The 19,903-nt window shown below is 40.3% G+C and overlaps 1 protein-coding gene across 25 annotated transcripts in view; it reads left to right on the top strand.

Annotated features, from left to right (window-relative positions):
• Window positions 1-19,903, top strand: part of UNC80 (unc-80 subunit of NALCN channel complex) — a 119,837-nt gene that overhangs the window by 31,491 nt on the left and 68,443 nt on the right. For 9 of the 25 annotated variants that reach the window (XM_085553489.1, XM_032446029.2, XM_085553496.1 and 6 more), the window contains exons 15-23: window positions 964-1,111; window positions 2,376-2,524; window positions 3,329-3,495; window positions 4,183-4,284; window positions 5,513-5,727; window positions 6,236-6,342; window positions 7,640-7,799; window positions 12,274-12,446; window positions 18,198-18,410. In XM_085553489.1, coding sequence (XP_085409615.1) covers window positions 964-1,111; window positions 2,376-2,524; window positions 3,329-3,495; window positions 4,183-4,284; window positions 5,513-5,727; window positions 6,236-6,342; window positions 7,640-7,799; window positions 12,274-12,446; window positions 18,198-18,410 — 1,434 coding nt within the window. The remainder of the gene's footprint in view (window positions 1-963; window positions 1,112-2,375; window positions 2,525-3,328; window positions 3,496-4,182; window positions 4,285-5,512; window positions 5,728-6,235; window positions 6,343-7,639; window positions 7,800-12,273; window positions 12,447-18,197; window positions 18,411-19,903) is intronic. The other 16 variants (XM_085553497.1, XM_085553490.1, XM_085553487.1 and 13 more) reach the window with 3 other exon arrangements.

Below are 19,903 nucleotides of genomic sequence, written 5' to 3'. Positions count from 1 at the left end.
CATGTCAGGAGAGCTGTAACTTGATGCTGGAATCTGAGCTAGATGGTTTGAAGATGGATTAACTGCCTCTGTATCAGTCACCATTACTCTGTTAGTTGGCTTGAACGCTGGGTTAGGGGTCAGTTAGGCTTGAGCTGAGCCAGTGAAACATTTAGTCCAGAGCATGACATTATACATAAATGAATAGGTCTCTTGGAGCCAGAGTTCCTACCAGGCTTATTGAACTGGGTCTTTATGGGAAGAGATGTCTACATGTCTAAGTCTGCAGTTCTCTCTGTGTGTTTGTCTAGTCAGACTGCTTTGCATGCGCCATTTGTGTTGGCTGCATGCACAACTCACGTCTGAGTTATTGGAAAGCTAAGCACCTTTTTGTAGGTAGCAGAGAAGTTGATGCTCCCTGTAAAAGCTGGTATTTCAGACTTGCTAATGCAAGTTTACAGGGAGCCCCAGTGGGATGGGTACTTTTCTGATAGGAAATTAAATGCTAATAGCTTTTAAGTAAGAAGCTAATGATATAAGTTGATCACTGGGTGCAGGTGAACTGGCTTGGATCTCGGCCATCAGCTGAAAATCAGATGCTTGAATCTAAGAAATTTTTTCAAGGCGATAAACCTTGACAGAGGTGGTACATTCTTATTTCATTCATGCTTAATGACTTTTTACCTTTGGGGGGAAGAGTTGGGGGTGAGTCCTTTAGACATGGCTGAGAAAAACTTTAGCGCCACCTCCAAACAGTGGCACACATGGAAGTCCACTCTCCCCTTGTGCTGAATTTGTTTGTTTCAGGGGTAGACCTGTGTTCTGTTACAGAACCTAAATGTTCTGGCTCCTGGCAAAGTTTACTTTAGATAGGAAGGCAGAGCATTGACTAATAGCAAAAGAGGACCTCAAAATACCCAGTTTCAATAAGTGTAACTTACACATGTAATTTGATGTGATTAGATTTGACGGATGTCGTTTTAGGCTCAGAACTGCCTCACAAAGCTGTACAAACTGGATAGGATGCAGTTCCGCCAGACCATGAGGGATTATGTGAACAGAGATTCTCTTAATAATGTGGTGGATTTCCTTCATGCTTTACTGGGATTCTGCATGGAGCCAGTCACAGACAGTAAGTATGTCTGGCATCAGAAGTTCTTATCTGAAGTTTCTATTCTCAAAACTTAACAGAGTAATACTCCTAGCAAGCACAGGCCAGCAGAGCTCAAACTCATCTGATTTTACCACCTAGTGATCACATGTAGTGATCATGCAGCACCCAGTGCACCTGAAATGGAAAGCTTCTCTTTTGATTCATCCTACCTGTTGTTCATGGCTCTTCAAAAGAATTATTTTCATTCAGTTATGCCTCAGGCTGAAGGTTTTCTGCTTCATGGCGTGAGCAGGAACCGGCTGAAATGGCCTGTTTAATCCGTGGATTATTCTGAATGGAGATATAATTGAGCATTAAAACCCTCTGTGGTGCCTCAGGTGAGGCAGGAAATAGCAGGAACAGATTGAATAAACAAGAATATAAACATGGAGATGTGCATAGCTGTAATGTAAGTGTGTGTTAGTGTATACTTATTTTTTTAGGAAAATTATTCCAGATGCCAAGAGAATGACTGGACGTTTCTGCTTGGTCACTGCATGCGACAGCAATTAACAGTCACTGTTTACAGAATAGAAAATAGAAATAGCAGTTCCCCAGTATCTGGGGAGTCTGTCAGCTCTATTAGATTCTCTCTGATCTCAGGCATTTCAGAGACTGCATCAATAAAAGAGTAGCAGGCTTTTATGAAAAAGATGTTCACAGGAAGTTTCCTCAGTATTCACCAGTTATTCCCAGGCTTTGAAAGGTGGCAGCTCATGCAGATTTTGGGAAGTCTTTCGCCTTATAAAACTGGGATATTTCTTGTCTTATAAGTGTGTAATGCTTTTTTGAATCTTTGACAGCTTGGTTTTCTTTTGCACCTTGCAAGAACAGCCTTCCTCTAGTTCAAAAGACTGTCTTCTCATGGCCATTGTCGCTTTTCAGTTTAAAGAATAGGAGATGTTCAGTTAAAGTAATAAATAGAAAAGCTACAAGTATTGTTCAAATTTAATGTCTTATTTTATACATTTAAGTGAGAGATGCGGATAAACAGAAGCCAGACTCACCCTTATCTGTTTTGTCTTTTTTCTTGATACAACTGTTTCTGGGAAAATTATATCCTTTTCATTTGTTTTCTCCTCTGCTAATTTTTTTGTGAGGGGGGATTGCCAGATCTGAGGATAGGATTTTAGGTGAGGACTAGCCCTTGTCCTGTGTATCTGAATACCATAATGTGCATTGTAAAGCTGTCTTTTTAAAAGCATTCTAAGCAAGGGGGTTTGCTTGTTCTTCAATTTCACAGACAAAGCTGGATTTGGCAATAACTTCACCACAGTGGACAACAAGTCTACGGCACAGAATGTAGAAGGTATTATTGTCAGCGCCATGTTCAAGTCATTGATCACTCGCTGTGCTTCCACCACGCATGAGCTACACAGTCCAGAAAACCTTGTAAGTACTTGATTTCGTATTTGCAAAGTTACTTTTTCATTTGGGTATGACCAGAGAGGTTTAACAGAGTGGATGAACTCAGTTTAGTCGAATATGTTGAACATAGCAATATTTTTGTTGTTGAAAGCTGGCTATGCACTTTCGAGCTGAGAGTTTTCAGAATAGTGCAAGATCTTTCAGTATAGTTCACAGATGAAAAACCGGGTCTTTTAAGCCTTCCTGTCCATTCTCTTACCCTTAGAGGTACGGGTGACTTTTCACGTCATAGCTGTGTATGAATGTTCAAAACTAAAAAGAGCCATAAGTGTACGAGTAGGTTGGGGAATGAGTCATTCCTCTCTCTTCACATGATATAGTGCTCTAAAGTAATTAAGAAAAATCCCAAGACACCCACTGGTTTTGAAACAAAGCTTGCAAGGCCTTTATGCTTACCTCTCCAGCCCATCATTTTGGCTTTTTCATGCCTTTTTAGATTATGGGCTAGATAAATGGGATAAAACAGGCCTTAAGTCATTTTTGCAGCTTCCTCATCTAGTCTCTGATACCTCTACGTTTGCTTTAGGCCTCTGAAGATCATCTTCTATAACAGTGATGATCTTTGTGTGCTTCTTCCAAGTGCTTCAAGTGGCAGCTTTTCCAGCTTTTTATCTCAGCTGGAAAACACAAACCTTGTCCATTAAGAGTAGATCAGACAACAATCAGAGGAAGTAATGGCCTCCTGAATGACCTTAGAAACAATTGATTCTCACTGCTTCTTTACAACCTACAGACTGATCTTTCTTTTCATTATGTCTTGCTACCCAGGGCTTGTACTGTGATATCCGTCAGCTTGTTCAGTTTATCAAGGAGGCTCATGGGAATGTCTTTCGGAGAGTGGCACTCAGTGCCCTCTTAGACAGCGCTGAAAAGTTAATACCAGGAAAAAAAACAGAGGAAACAGAGCAAGAGCTGAAATCTTCTGGCAGCAAAAGGTTGGTGTCTGGAAAGAAACAGGTGAACGACTGGCTTGAATATGGCTATATGAGTGTATGCACTGAATACAAATGAAGAAAGTCCAAGGGATTGTGTATTCTGTCTTCACAGTCTATGTTAGTTCCTGGTGTACAGAATTGCACTGTGGTGGCAGCCTCCTTTAAAATGTAATGAACTGAAACAGTCATAGATTTGGAGCAAAGGATGTTAACCCTTTCCTACAGGAGTCTAAAGAAAACAGAACAATGGAAACACTAGAAGAGGAAAGGCTAAAAAAAGTAAAAGAGCATGGTGCAAGTCCCACGGTGCTGTATGTTTATAGTTTTTATTGTATGTCACATCCTGTGGGAGACTAGTGTTCTTTGTCTGACAGGTAAACCTTCATATTGCAAAACAAGTCCCTGAAAAAATATAATCCTGACATGCTTCTTTATCAAAAAGAAACATGCTCTGAGGCTTGCTGGGAAGAAGGATTATGAATGTTGAAAACCTAAAAACTTTAGACATTCTCAGGGCTATTGCCTTTTTCAGGTGATATATATAGAGAGGCACTAAGTAAATTGAGAGTGCATCCCAAAAGCTGTTTGATTGTTCAGCAGCACTGATTTCCTTGTCACGTAGCGATGTGATGAGCATGAGATGAGCCATCCATTCATGGTATCTGATGATTTACATTGTCTGTATAGATCTGAGATGGGAAGTGTCATCATTGACAAAGGTCAGGCATCAGCAGCACCCGATGAATGTCGCAGTTACATTTCAAGCCGCCCAATGCAAACTCCAGAACAGTAAGTAAATATTATTTAGTTATGTTATTGCTGGCAGCTTCTGTCTAGGATTAGTACAAACTGGGAGGACATCCAAGAGTTATCTCCCTGGATGATGCAACAAATGTGTTGGAGGTTTTATGACCTGCTGGTTGCATCAAGGTGATGCCTATTTTCGGTGCTGCCAACTGAAATCAGCTTGATTTTCATGGGCAACAACCTGAGGTTGTTTAAAGACACCATAGTAACTCGTCAATATCACTTACTGTCATAACCTTGAAGATGGCGGAAAGTCCTCAGAGCTGTGATCAGCTATTCATGATGCTTTGTTTATCCTTCTGGGGGGGGTGGCTCCATTTATTTTCAAATTCTAAGTTGTTGCTAAGAGATATTACTCCTTTTTTGCCCCCCAAGAATTGATCTTGGCCCCATAGTCTTCTAAAACTGTTGCATTTCCCTTAATAGTAGAGGCGCTTCACCAGTTTCTTTAGTAAGTGAACCAACCTGCAGTTAAGCATTGCACGTTTGAAGCTTCTGTTACTTAAGGAATTCAGAAAGTTTTGTGCATAGCTACTGCTCTCCTGAGTTACTTTGGACAAGTCATTTAATTTCTTTGGGCCTTGAGTACCTATGTCTTGCTAAAGTGTTTTGAGATGTGCGAATGACAAAGCTCTATACATATCTTGTGCGTTAACTAAGCCTGCAAAGTTTGTCCTTTGCTGGGACTGCAAGGATAACAGAAAGCCTTTGGTTTCTATGCAGAATTGAAGCAAGCTGTTCTACTCTAGGCACTGCCACAGCTGTAAGAGATTGCAAGAGTATAGCAAAATATTCTGTTCCCGTTGCACTAAGTTAATAATAAGTGAGACTCCAGCAGGTTCAGAAAAACTATCATGATGTCCTAAAGCTGTTCCAGTACACATGCTTGTAGAAAGCACCAGTGTAGTCTTACCAGTGCAAGTCATTTTGGTCTATAGAAGACGATGTGCTGTTTTCAGTTGTGCAATTGGAAAATTGGAAGGACCCATTCTGTGGGTGAACTCTTCAGAGTGGAAAAGATACTTAATTTGTACCTTGAGCAATGTTTTATGTGCTCAATTTGATTATGTTCTACTGAGAAGAGTATGTTTGGAATTCAAAATGTAGCAAGAGAGGTCAGTACGGGGCTGTTGGAGGAGGCCTTGTTGCCCTGAGCATCCAGACTTCCCTGAAGTTTAGTTCATGTTTTTCATCTTTTTTTTTTTTCCAGTGATGAACAAAACCAAGGTGCCGTTCTGGGACGCAAGGACTTCTGGCGAAAGATGTTCAAATCACAGAGTGCAGCAAGCGATACCAGTAGTCAGTCTGAGCAGGACACATCTGAATGCACCACTGCTCACTCTGGGACCACTACAGACAGACGCTCCCGTTCCCGTTCTCGACGAATCTCCCTTCGAAAGAAGCTCAAACTCCCCATAGGTAAATGTATGTCTGTTCTTATTCTGTATACATACTGCATGTGTGGAGAAGCACAGATATATCTCCTAGAAAATGTATTTTATCATAGTTCCTTATTGTGTATGTTTACTTGATGTTCTCTGTATCGAAGCTGGGAGATGCTGCTTTCTCCATTTCATAGGTAGAAAACTAAAGCAAAGGGAACAGTAAGCAATTTACCAAAGGTAACAATATCTGTGGCAAAAGAGATCTCCAAAGTAGCAGACTAACACCTCAATCTCTCAAGCATTCTTCCTCTCTGTTAAAGAGAAATATCCAAATAGCATTTAGATAAAGCATGCGTCATTTACAAGTCTCAAGACCTGACTTTTCATGGTAGTTAATACACGTAACATGTCATGGTTGCTTTCTTCTTACCTCCTGTTTTACCGCACCCCGGCACAACCATTTCAGAGAAGTATGATGTGATTGCTTATAAATAGGTTCTCCTTGGAAGCATTTTCAGAACTGTTCTGAGTAGCTTAATCTGCAACAGGGAACTGGCTGAAGCGTTCTTCCCTGTCTGGCCTGGCCGATGGGGTGGAAGATCTCCTAGATATCAGCTCTGTTGACCGTCTGTCTTTCATCAGGCAGAGTTCCAAGGTAAGTGCTTTGATTCCATTTCAGAGACCTTACAAGGACAGGATCCGACTTGTTTCACCTGCCCAAGGAAATGCTGTACTTAACATGGGCATTGCAGCCCAACGTGACTGACTAGTAACATAAATTTAGAGAGCAGATCACATGGCAGTTTGAAACTGCACTTCTGCAGAGTAAGGCAGTCTAACTTCTTAATGTCAATCCTCTTGTTAGAGTAAATCATAGATATTTGAGCCAGGTACCAGGAGTCCTCAGAGTGAGGACCAGGAGAAAGCTGTTAGTCCTGGCAGTAGGTGTTACAGCACTTGCTGATCCCTGAAAGCAAGGAAGTCTTTTACTTTTTTTTCCCCATTCTTTACTCATTCCTGTTCTTCAGTCCTTGCATGGTAGGAAAAACTAGCTCCTACTTAATAGCGTGTGTTTGATCTTCTACCAGCCAATTACTTGCATCCCTCTGTGAAACAGCTTGGTGGTGCTGCACTATTTGCAATTCCATCTGTGTTGCAGGATTTCTAAATAGTGTCTCTCTCTAAGTGCTGATGCATTGCCTTCTGCAGCAATTGCAGCATGTTGTCTCCTCTAGCTCCATTATAGGCTTTTTATAGAAAGCAACAGCTTTTCCTCCTGCCTTTAAATAAAGATGGGTTAGTCAGGAGACAAGTTATACTTGTGCACCAGTGTTATCTTTCTATTGTGATGTATTGTCTAGTTTGTCCTGTGCTGTGTAGTACTGGAAAATCAGTGAGGACAGTCTTTAATGAAGCACTGTTAGTATTTGGTGAAGAGTGAAGACTGTTTTTGAGAACAGTGCATGCTGCTGTTAGCGAGGTGTAACTGAAACAGGAACGAAGTGCAGAATGCTACTTGGTAAGAAAAAGGGTGTGAGTTGTTAGGTGCTGGAGCCTGATTTTTCTGCACAAGGGATGTGGTAGTGGTGGCTGTGTTATGTGAGTGGCTGCCTGCAGACATCCTTCTAGGACATGAAGATAACTAGGTAAAAACCTCTGCTGTATTTGTCTGCCTGTCCTTGCTCATGGAGAAAGAATTGCAGATCCTGTAAATACCTGTAAGGTTTAACTGTTAGCCACATTTTTTTATGCTTCCTTTGTGCCTTTACAGCCTGTTGTAACAGACCGATCATTTAAGCAGAAAGATTAAAAGATTTAGTACTTCAACATGTGTAAGACTCACTTGTGTAGCTATGGTGATTCACTGTGCCACAGCACTTCCCTAGATGCTTTATGTCTAAGCAAAGAAGATTGAGAGGGCACAACCTAACCTGCCCTTTGACTTTGCACAGGTGAAGTTTACCAGTGCAGTGAAGCTGTCAGAAGGAGGGGGGCCAGGAGGTGGCCTGGACAACGGGCGAGATGAAGAGGAGAATTTCTTCAAGCGTCTTGGTAAATGGCGCACCTGCCGAAGACACCCATCCAAGCTTCATCACACAGAAGAAAAAGATGGTTAGAAATCAGGGTTCTCGTCTCCTTTTTTTCTTTCTTTTTATTTTCCTTTTAAATCTCCTTCTGTATTTCATCCCTTTCCCTTTTTTCTGCTTTCTCCATCGTTTCTGTATCCATTTTAGCCTTCTCCAACTTTTTAGTCTTGGTAACCGTTTTCTTTCCCTTCCTTCTTTCTTTTGTTTTGATTTAGAAAATTCTCTAGCAAAGTCGATTTATTATTTTTTTCTAGACTATTCAAATAAATTATGCAAATACAATATTTGGGCTTTGAAAATCAAATTGAATTTGAACAACACACTTGAAAAATTAACGCTTGCTTCAAAGCACCAATTCAGTTTGAAATTAGGTTTGTAAATCCTAAGATGACAATGGGTATTCCATCAGTTTTTTTGTTTTGTTTTTTTCCCCTCCAATTTGTGACCATTTGACAGTTTGAGCAAAGATCAGCACTGATGAAATGGAAAACCCTGCGCAAATCTTGTTAAAATTACCTCTTTTCTTCTGTGTTTGCATGTCTAATGTCTGCATACCATTCGTTAGGGATGCTGTCCCTTTATCATAGCACACAAAATAATGACAACACTACTTTTCCACAAAATGCATCTTCAAAATCAGAAGTGTTTGAAAAGTGCCTTTATGAATACTACAATGTCCTGATATGTTCTGTTTTCAGATGTCATGCAGTCATTCACTTGCTCGTGTCCTCAGCTCAGAATTCATCTTTTTTGTTCAGGAAGATAAGTCTTGAAGTTTTACTGTTGTATTTCGAAACAAAGCAAAAACAAACAAGAAAGAAAACCACCACAAAACCCAGCTCCCAAAAACATGTAGAAAGGAGTAGCTTTCCTGTTTCATCACGATTTCTGTACTGATTACAGTATGATCCATTATCTGACATTATGGTTTTCATTTTCTGGCATTGCATTCTGGCACTGTGCTGTTTTATACCATCACCTGTCCCAGACATGATAGGCCATTGTTTAGGCAAGTGATACTAGCGAAGGATGGGCACATCTCACGAGTGTAGGTCGATTATCATTCTGCTGTGGTAGAAGCACAGTCAGCTGTCTCCCAAGTTAAAAAATATTACTCCTCTAAGAATTTCTCTCAGCCCAGCAGCTTGTGTGGTTTTAGCTGAAGGTGAAAATCCCCACAATAAAAGAAATTGCATCTGCTACATTGCAATAAAGTAGGTGCTGAATGCTTCAACTATTTTATGTCCCAGCTCTCCCTGAGAACTAATAACTGAAGGGTGGTAAGATCTTTAGTCTGTTACAGCTGTTTCTGCATTGCTCATGTTGTTACGTGCTTCATATTTTCTTGCAGGAAACATTTTCTTTTTATCTTAGTAATGCTGAGTTTTTCCCGCTGTTAGTTTGCTGTTGTGTAGGGTGCCCGTATTCAGTCTCACAGTTTTAGTCTTGGCCCTATGAGCAGAGAGTGGTACAACTTAGGCCTGTAGAAAATTCACATGACGTGTTAGTTCTGGGCTTTGCAAACTTTTTAACACTCAAGTCCACACTGGTTTTGATAGGTAAGTGCCTTAGAAATGTGATAATATAGGTGATACAATGGGTTAAAAACAGAGACCATTACACGTGAGGATGAGAAACAGGCAAATGGTCTAATGATGTTAATAAGGAGAGTTGTCTGATCACTAAGGCAAAGGAAGGGTGTTTAAAGCTATGCTGCGAAGTGTGACAGTTAAGGGAATTATTGTCACTATGTCCACACAGGTATACAAAGAAATCAACACAAGCAATAATAATAGTTTAGTTGTATGTGCCTGCATGTACTTATATATGCATATTGAAATTCATGTGAGGCCTTTTCAGGGTGGGAGATCTTAGGACAGTAGAACAGGCTCTTACAGACAGCTTTCAAATTTGTAATGCTTCTGTATCTTCCTTAAGAGTGTACAGGTTTTGTGTGTATTCTGAGAACAGAAGCGTGTTGAGGTAGCTGGGTGTGCTATTCAATCCTTTAAGTTTACAACCAGAGACATTTTTTGGAACATAATTCTACCTTTGCACTCCTGTCATTTATGATAATGTACCATTACAGTGCTTATGCTTTTCCTCTTGTGTTTTTGGGCTTTTTAACATAGTAGACAAAATTAAAGAAAAAAACCCCAAACTATCCATACATTAGAGTAAATAAGTCGAGAGAGAGAGAAAGAAAGTGAGGTAATAAAACATGAAATAATTTGCCACACCTCTTATAAACTGTCGTTGTGATATATCATCTAGACCACTGGGAGTTTTTGTCTACTTTGGATATGTGTGTATGCACATCTGTGTGTGTATATTTGTATGTGTGCATGTGTATACATGTATACACACATAAGTACATGCACTTTCATGCATCAAAATTGTTTTGTTTTCATGTTCTTTTCACTTTTTCTGAGAACACAGCATATATACAGAAGTGAGTTACAATATGTTTAAATTGAGAGGTTTTATGATCCTTCAGGAACTTAATGAAGACATTTTGGTGACTACAAAGGGATTGTGTGGGCTTTCATGGCAGAAAATATGGAAGCATGTGGTAAGGCTCCAAGGGGTGAAAGCAAGGGGAGAAAGCAATTTTCCCAGGTGGGTTCATGGACACCCAGTATCCCTACTACAGTAGGAAATGGTTTCTGTTCACTGGGCGAGATTTCTGTGAGGCCAAATCACACTAACCCTTTGTAAGCTGGATACAGTCACCCTGCTGATAGCAAGTCTACTCCAGGATTGATGTAAAGGACAACCATCAGTTGCCTCTGAAGGATTCTGTTGCAAAGCTTCAACAAATTCAAGACTGGGGCTGTAAAGGACTGCAAAGGACTGTAACTATTGAGGCTAGGTAGTGCTTCAGGCATACTTTTCTGTATCTGAAGTTCATGTTTCTGTTCTTTATCTCATTTGGGCACTCCCATAACAGGTCCTTACATGGAGAAAATTCTTTGTACCTGAGATGAGTTAGTGTTAAAACAGCCATAGCAGGAAGACTCAAACAGGGTATTGCAGGCTGTAAGGAAACAGGAGGAGTTGAGAGAAAAGAGTATTTGTGCCTACTCATCTATGTAAGCGTTCTACCTGTTCTTTCTACTTTTTTTAGTTTCTGTTTGTTACTTTTTGAAATGTTTCCCAACATGTGAATGTTTTGTTTGCTTCTAGACTACCTGCACCTTCAGAGGGGAGAGAAATGGTACAGATAGCTTAAATAAGTTTACTGACATTTAGCATACCACTGTTTTCATAGGGGGAAAAAAAAGATCCACATAGCCTTTTTTGTTGTTGTTGTTGTGACTATTTGTAGTGTGTAAATGCTTTCTAGGAAATGTTGGGAACTGAGATCTCAAATTGATTTTCAGTGTTCAACCATTCTTTCCTGGAGAGGAAGTGCCAAAGTGCTGTAGGGCCATTTTGCCAGATCTTCCGAATCTACTCTTGAAACTAATCTTGAATCCTTCATGCAGCCTTTTGTTCTTCAGTGCTTAATCCTTCAGTGTTCTATAACCTTTTGTACCTCATGTAAACAGAGAAAGTGTTATGGATAAAAACATAAAGCCCCAGAAGCTGACTGTTCTTGTTTGGCCAGCCACACTGGCCTCAAAACTTCTTTCTTCATTTCCTTTGTCTTTCCATGACTGTCTGAAATCTGGGTAGAGACTACATAATGGTCTTGTGCATTAGGAAGCACTGATTCCAACTTGCAGTGGGATTAGTCCATTTATCATGTGATCTCAGTATGTAGTTTAAAATAATGTTTGAAAGAAGCTCTAGTGAGATTCCTAACTCCATTTTCAAAAGGAATTTTTGTATGGGAATCTTCCATCCCAAAGAATGCAAAGCACTTCAAAGGAGCAAAGCTGGTATGATTAAAGATACTTAAAACAGAATCCGATCTCACTTCAGGTATTCTGGTCATTGCAGTAGATGTTTGCCTTTAAATTAGACATTATGTGATTCCTATATAGAATCTTTACAGTGTTTGCTACTTATTTTTGTGTCATACTACATGACAAAATATTGCTTAATGTATGGGGAATAAGATTTATGTATGCTTCACTTTTAAGTTAGAAGCTAATAGATTAGTGAGGTAGGAGAGCATTCAAGAAAAAGAGCCAGTAAGAGTGTTTTTTGCTATTTAAGAAAAATAAGTGGGGACAAAGAGCCATGTTCTTCTTCACCTGTGCTGGAGTACGTCTGAGTCTTCCAACCTGAGTAGGCTGGCATTGTTTAGAGGAGACATCAGACTGACCGTGACCAGAATTTGGTTTGCCGTGTGCCTGTCTCACAAAAGACACAAATGTTCTAAAAATGCTTGTATTATCTTCAAGATAGCACATCAAGGTGAGGAAGGGATTTAGTCTAAAACTGTACTCATCAGGATTTTTGCACCACTTTTTTTTTATTTTATCGGTGAGAGTCTGTTGCCTTCTCCCTGCCCTTCCCTGCAATCCCCTCTGTATTCTTTATCTTTTTAGGTTGCCATAGCTTTGACGATCACATGACCTCCAACCAAGAAGGAGGAAAATCCAAGAACGTTGTGAACCTGGGAGCAATCCGCCAAGGGATGAAGCGCTTTCAGTTTCTCCTGAACTGCTGTGAACCAGGCACTATCCCCGATGCCTCCATCTTAGCAGCTGCCCTAGATCTTGTAAGTCATTCGTGGGTGTATTTTACCTGCTGAGTGAGAGAGTGTGTGCTTACACAATGATCTGTTGTCATTCACTAATGTTGGTCATGCTACTGCAGAAAGCAGGTAAAGCATTATAGGAATGTCAACTGGTGGTGCTTGTATTAGCTGGAGTTTTAGCTCCCGTGACTGGATGAATGTGCAGAGAAACTGGATCTCTTTTTTTATTAGGTGACTCCCCATCACTTTGCCAGCACAAAGCTTTTGTTGTCAGACTTAAGTTTTGCTGACAGCCGTTTTGCATCTGTTCCTAGTGTCAGTACTTACCTTCAGAATAAGGACAGGAGACTGGTTAGCTACCTGGGGAGGCACAGATAGCACTTAGGAGTTGTGATAGAGCTGTTAAACCCTCACCAGAGCCTGTCACTGGGAATAACATCAGATGCCATTGTGCATGCCTTTAAATGTAGATACTGCTAATTTGTAGATTTAAGACACAAAAGTGACTCAATTCAGTCCCTTGCTCATGATACAACTGAGTGTCTCAATCTCCTGCCTTGTTTTCCTTGTAGGTGCTCTTTATATTGACAGTCCCTTTGATTTTTAAAGCAGTGGCTGTCAGCCTGCACTTCGTGGGCCAGTGGGACTCTGTGTTCCCACTGAGAAGATTTGATGAAGACAGCAAAGAAAAGCCTGGCAGTGTTTCTAACTTCTCTGCACAGTGTTCCTCTGCTTCTTTGTCTGGATGTTCACAATCTGAGAAAGATTGAAAGCCACTGCTCTCTGAGCATCCCTTTGTCCTCCTACTTCTCACCTGTTTACAGTGTTATTGCTGTTTCTACTCATATTGAGTTTTTTGCTCACTGCTGGGGGTGTCAGACCTTTGAACTCCCCCATATTCTGCTTATGCTGTGTCCTGAGCTGTGCTGCCTTGTCTGCCCTATAGTCCTAGGGATAATGTACTCTGTGCACCACCCATTTACATCCTTAGGTTGCAGATGCAAGCAAATTTGCACTAATACCAGCCAAAAGTCACTGTTGCAAACCAGGTTGCAGCTTTTTTAGTGTCCATTTTCCAGTTGAAAGCCATTAAAAGAATTGCTGATAGTGAAACCTGCTTTACAGTCTGGCAGTCAGGGTTGCAGTGAGCTTGGAAGGTGAGAAGCGTAGTCACTCCTGCTGTGTGTACAGCACAAATCCATTCTTCAAGGCTGCCAGACCACTGCTGCATTGTGCACAGACAAGGAAGAGTCACTACTGTCTAGTATGTCAGTAAAATCCTTCTGGGGATGCAGTATTTTTGAGCTTATAAATGGGGCTGTGAAACTTAGATTTGGCAATTATGTCCTGACAATGTCATAATTACACATGCTGAAGTCACAGATGGGCTTATTCTCTGCTAGTGTATGAAGTCAGTTAAAAATTACTAGTACAAGTAACTTTTCTTGCTATTGTGGCTGGAACTGTGATGGTAGAGAAGCAATGCTATAGCTGCCTGGCTCTGCTTTTCTTTCTTGAATTTCTGCTGTGTTATCTCAGTGAGGGTGTAACGTGACACACAAGTAAGGAGATTTATGTATCTGCAACCCAGTAGCTGGGAGCCAGGCAAGCTGCCTTGAATGAACTGTCCCTTTAGAAGACAGCACACAGTAGCTTTGTGCCGTAAGGTAGAAATATGAAGCACCTATTGGAATGCATATAAACCTGCTCCTTCGTTTGTGGTCTTCCGTTGTTCTCTGCAATCTGAGCTTGAAACAAATCCCAGCCTGTCATTTCAGCAGCCACTATTTCATCTTTTTCTCTCTGTTTTTGTATTGCTTTGCCTGCGTATTTTCTCTTTGCTGTGTGAGGAGCTGTACACAGTGGTGTCATTTTGGAGTAGCTATGGACATGATTGAGAGCCCACGTTTCTGGGATCAGAATTTATAGATGGACTAGATTTCTAGTCTGCAGCTGAAGATGATGGAAACCTCGTTCAAGTTACACAGTTGGAATACTACTTACAAGTGCCTATGGAGCTGCCATTTTGTCTACAGTATGGTAGTTAAGGAGTCACATGCATTGCAGCATTCAAAAGGTGATATGTACTATCATATCAGTGTGTCTCTTAATGACAGTGTGCTGCTATGGAGAATCCCCATATTTTATTTCAATAGAGTACGCCCAGCAGAAAACATTTTTTTTTTCTCAAGCCTTTGAAGTAATAGTTGGAATCAGGTTTGAAGCAAACTGAAAGCTGCTTATGTCATTTTATCCAGCCATGTTGCTATAGCAAACTTAAAAGTTAAAGGCAAATTGCGTTTAGTTTTAGTTCTTCTGTGAACTTTTTCAGCATGCTTTTTAATGCAGATTTGCAACAAAAATGTTCAATCTTCTACAGACTTAACATCCAGGCTAGCCAAAGATCTTTTACACACAGCAATTTCAGACATAAGAGCAGTGAAACAGAGGCTGCATCGTTATGGGAGGTACTGATTTATTTATACTTAAAGCTAAGGGTTTGCTTAGGATTATAAACCATGTAGTTAATGTATTTTCCTGGAAGATCCACCCAGCCTTGACGGATTGTTGTAAAACTGCAAGCAATTTATGGCTTTGCAACTGTAAATGACAGTTGATAATATGTTGCAGACAGTTTCATCGCTGTCCCTAGCTGAAATTCAGAGTTGGCAATAATAAAACTGATACTTTTGTAAGGTAAGGAATACATTATTTTAAGTTTCTGCAGAGGGTTACAAAATATTACTGTGTAGCATTGTATAAAGAGCTGTTTTGTCTAGCCGGGACAAGTAGCCAAGGTGGTAGGAAAGGGTAAATGTAGTTCTTGGCCACATGGTTTAGTGGATGCTATTGGTGGTAGGTGGACAGTTGGACTAGATGATCTTAGTGGTCTTCACCAGCCTTTACGATTCTGGTTGTAAATGACTCTTGTTGGAAAGCATGAGCTTTCCTTTGACTAGTTGAGCAATGACTGCCACGTAGCACTTTTACATTTTTCCATTATATCCTCACCATGTGTAAGCTACTCTGCTGTAGCATGTATATCTTTTGTCCTACCAGAAATGCTATAATGGCACTGCTTTATGGCAGGATTGTGTTGGGAAAGTATCTATTAAGTAATGAGAGTGCAGAAGCAAAATCAAAGCTGCAAGAACAGGAATGCTCATCATTCCTGACTCTGTGTCACCAGATGTCTTAGGCTGTGTTCTTCCCATTATGTGTTTCCAGATGTATTCCTTATTAGAGCCCTGTCACCCGGGTCATTGCTTTTGCTGCTTTAGTACAAATCAGGTTATCTATTGGAGAACAGGAATAAAAGTGCTCGAAATTTTGTTAAATGGTAGAATTGTGTTTATATCAACTTAGACAGTAAAAATATATACATCAAAAGGCAAAATAATGTAATAGGTCTAACATTAAAAGTGTACTTGTGACCTGTTTCACAGGCAGGGACCAGCTTGTGAGAGTATTGCTGCTGTGTTAAGTTTTGACAGTGATTGTGGAAACTTGTGTTCTTTTCAGCTATGCATCGCCTGCCTGATTCATTTCTCTCCATTTGTGATGTGTTTCTCTGTGGTGTGAATCCATCCTTGTTCATTCTGTCACATCTTCATCTTTCTCTTGCTGCTGCTTCAGTTTACGCTGAGCCTCAGGTAAGCTGTCACAAGGAGCTTATGCCTCACAATGTTCAGAAAGTCCTCTTTCATGCAAGGGGGCATTCCAGTGTTTCTGAATTTGTGCTAGTCCATGTTCCTCCTGCCCTTCACTCCCTATCCTATATATGCTCCCTTAATTATAGTAGTTGAGTGCTTCTGTAACCTTTAGCACATACATCTTTACAAGATTCTTGCGTACTAAGAAATTGTGTTATTTATGAGTAGTGAACTGAAACAGGTTACCAAAGGTGGGACTTTACTTTCCCGGTGATTACATCTCCAGGTCTGGATAAGGTTTTACTGTGTGGTAATTAAAACAACTACAAGAAGAACTTTTGCTGTCTTCCATATTTCATGTGGACAATAAGCAATTTGTAATGTGATAGTTATTAGTCTTATTTCTAGTTGCTGATCAGTGTCTGATTAAAGATTCCTGCCTTCCAGTTCAGAGCATTGGGTCAACTTTAATGTACTTCCTATTTAAATGAATGACTAAAATATTGCTCTTTTCTTCCATCGTTTGAATGAAATGTAAGCCAAGAGCTTGTATTCTATTTAGATGATTAAAGAGAATAGCAACCTGCAGCTTTAAGCAGCAACAAAATACATCAGGTAGCAATTAATGTGTGTTTTCGTATTAGTATGGACAACATATAATCTCCCACCCCACCCCCTTTTTGACCTGTTTTTTGCATCCTGTTGTTATTTCTTGTCCATTTTTCCATCAGGATTAATTTCTCTAAGTTTATCTGGAGTACGTAATTTCTTAAAGCAGTTCTCAAACTTATGCAGCATTACTTGAAAATTTGCTTTCAACTTTTGATTGAAGCACTATTGGAAGCCCTATTTAATCCTATTGTGTAGACCAAATGCAGGGCATCTTCTAGGATCTCAGGGGCCATTTGTTGTTCATGGACCACAGCTGAAGAGCTCGCCCTTATAGAGAGATACTCACCTGTGTTAATTATCTCATTAAGGCTGGGAGCATCTCAGTGTGTGGAATACATGTGTTTGTACTCTGTGAAATTCTTGCTAGGGAACCTTCAAAGCCAGCTTGCGAAATGTGGCTGTTGTTTTATTGTTTTATTTTTATTTTATTTTACAACCTGCTGGCCCTGGGGGGCTTTTGTTTGTGGAAACTACAGGAGAGGAGGGGGCAGATTAAATGGAAATGATTCCCCCCTGTGGCGCAAGTGGTAGAAGTGCCGCTCTGCTACACAGGAGGCTCGAATCCCGGGGGGTTGGATTCGATAATCTCTAAGGTCCCTTCCAACCCACACGACACTATGATACTATGATGATGAAATGAAGTATTCACGTTTAGTTATTTTTCACAGGTATTGAGATGTTATCACGGAGCTATAGGCTGCTGGGGAGAAAGATGAACCAGTTCAGACAAAGATATGTTCAATATCATGTTTCCCATTAAAGACGATGTCTCTTGCAAGTTGAAGGTGGAGGGTCACTGTGACAAATATACAAGGTTTTCACTTCACATCTCAGCTGGTTGATATTAAGTTTCAGTTCTAGATTGTATGTACTTACTGGAGCTGTTGTAGTTAAGTGTGAAATTCTGTTGACTGATGCCAGTAGAGTATTTCACTCTTTGTATCTGCTTATTTTAAGTGCGAAACAGCACTTTTCCTGGTTTCAGCAAGCCTCTGTTCATACCTCCACCCCTGAGATGCACAAACAAAAAGTAACAAATGTTAGGATTCACACGTCTGTGCTGCTTACTTTGCAGGCTTACTAGAGGTGAGAAGGAAATACAAGTCACTCCTCCAGTGGAAGTGTCAGATAAACACTTCTGCTTTCTGTAGTTAGGTGGTTTCTGGAAGAAACAATTATAGAGAGGTAGTAAAACAGAAAATTATTTATAATGTGGTTCTTTTTGCCCCTCTGATGGTTCAACTAAATGTAACTGCTCAGTGTTGTGGGTCTTGATTTTATTAGCTTGAAGTAGAGATCCTGGTTTCAGGCTTTGGTGGAGAGATTGCTCAGTCTGTGTGACATTATGGAAAGCTTTTGATCAACTGATAAAAGCACGAAGTCCTCTTAATATTTAGCTTTTTTTAATGTATGTATATTTAAGGTGATTTTTTTGCAAACATTTCAGGAAGCTCCTGTAGTGGCGAGAGCAGCGCTGTTCCTTGAGTGTGCACGTTTTGTTCATCGCTGCAACCGTGGCAACTGGCCCGAGTGGATGAAGGGCCACCATGTGAACATTACTAAGAAAGGCCTGTCCCGTGGACGTTCTCCTATTGTTGGCAACAAAAGGAACCAGAAACTGCAGTGGAATGCAGCTAAGCTCTTCTACCAGTGGGGAGATGTAAGAGCTCATTTTCTCTTCTATTTACGTTTAAAAACCATCCAAAACATGAAGGTAATTTCAACTCCAGTGAAATGGGGACCCACAGGCCTCCTTTCCAAATTGCGGTTCACGGCTTGCCAAGATCAGCTGTTCCTCTGGTCATTATTTATGTTGTTAAGAGGTAACAGCTGTCCCTGTCCTAACCGTGTTCAGTCAGAAGATCCTTTTGGCCCACTCTCCTTACTCCATCACTTTGCGTATGTGAATGCTTAAAGAAAAGTATGAGCAGTGATTTCATGTAGCTTCCAAATATTTATTTGTAGCCTGTATGTGACAGTGCGTATTCATAACCTTCAGTGGATTTCTTTGACTTAGTTCTTCAGTCTCTTTTTGCACACTTAAATTTCTTCAGTAAGGAATTCTGCACAGCTACTGCATGTCATCTAAAAAGATGGCTTGAATTCTTTATTTGACCATGAACTCTTGCATTATGTGAGCAATTGCACTGTCTGGCCCTGTCAGTGCACTTGCAGTTTCCTTGGAAGCCCATACCTGCTGAAGATCTGATGCTTATTGTAAGATATTCCACATGTTTAAAAATAAGTGAGTAACCAAGGATAATAAATGCAGGTAATACATGTTAAGAATTCAGTTCTCTTTAGGTAGAGTGCTGTCGGACTGCATATGATTGCTTTAATGTAAGGCTGGAGAATAGCATAAAAAATGTAATAGATTATTGCTCTCTGAAGATACAAGCAGACTTTCTTCCTCAACTGTCTGAAACATGAAAGGGGAAAAAAAAATGAGAGATGTGGAGTTTATTTAGGAATATACAGATTGCTGAAATGGTCAACTATTGCAGCAGCTTGCAAACCACAGTATAATAACACCTTACTGTTTTTGTGTAGCAGAGTCTGCCCACTTCTTTGTTGCTGGATTTCACAGGAACTGCTAAATAGCAAGGAAGAAGAGCTGTAAATGCTGCCTGTTTGTGACTGCTTATTTGTTTCTGCTTTGCTTCAGCTGAGGGAGGAAAATTACATAGTGCTTGCATGATCATCAGTCTGACTTGCAGAAGAATCAGAAATCCTCCTGAATATTTTCCTCTGAAACCATCCCTAAACCAAGGAAGCCAAATGGCAAGTGCTAGTTAGAACTTCAAGGTGAAGAACACTTCCTCTCTATCAAAGCAATATTATCATTGGATTAAACTTTATTTTCTTGTCTGTTCTCTTTACCTGCATGCAACAAGGAAAGCAAAGGAAAAAAAAAATAGTGTTTTAACAGGAAAGTAAACCTCTTGCAAACACATCCTTATCTGTAGCTTTGCTGACAGCACCACAAGGGCTGCTTACATGCTGATAAGGATGCTGACAAAGTAGCAACAAATAAACAGTCAATGCTCTTGTAGAGAATTTAACAGTATTCAGTGGAAGTCTGTTTGCCTGACTTTCTTATATATGTAGGTCACTCCAAAAGTAATACCTCCTATTTATTTCAGTAAAAGCTAC

The sequence above is a fragment of the Coturnix japonica genome, chromosome 7 (genome assembly GCF_054131305.1).
Source record: "Coturnix japonica strain WE chromosome 7, WE-NBRP24, whole genome shotgun sequence".
In the NCBI taxonomy this organism is placed as follows: Eukaryota; Metazoa; Chordata; class Aves; order Galliformes; family Phasianidae; genus Coturnix; species Coturnix japonica.
Note: the sequence above shows the minus strand (reverse complement) of the source record. Positions and strands in the feature narration are given on the sequence as shown.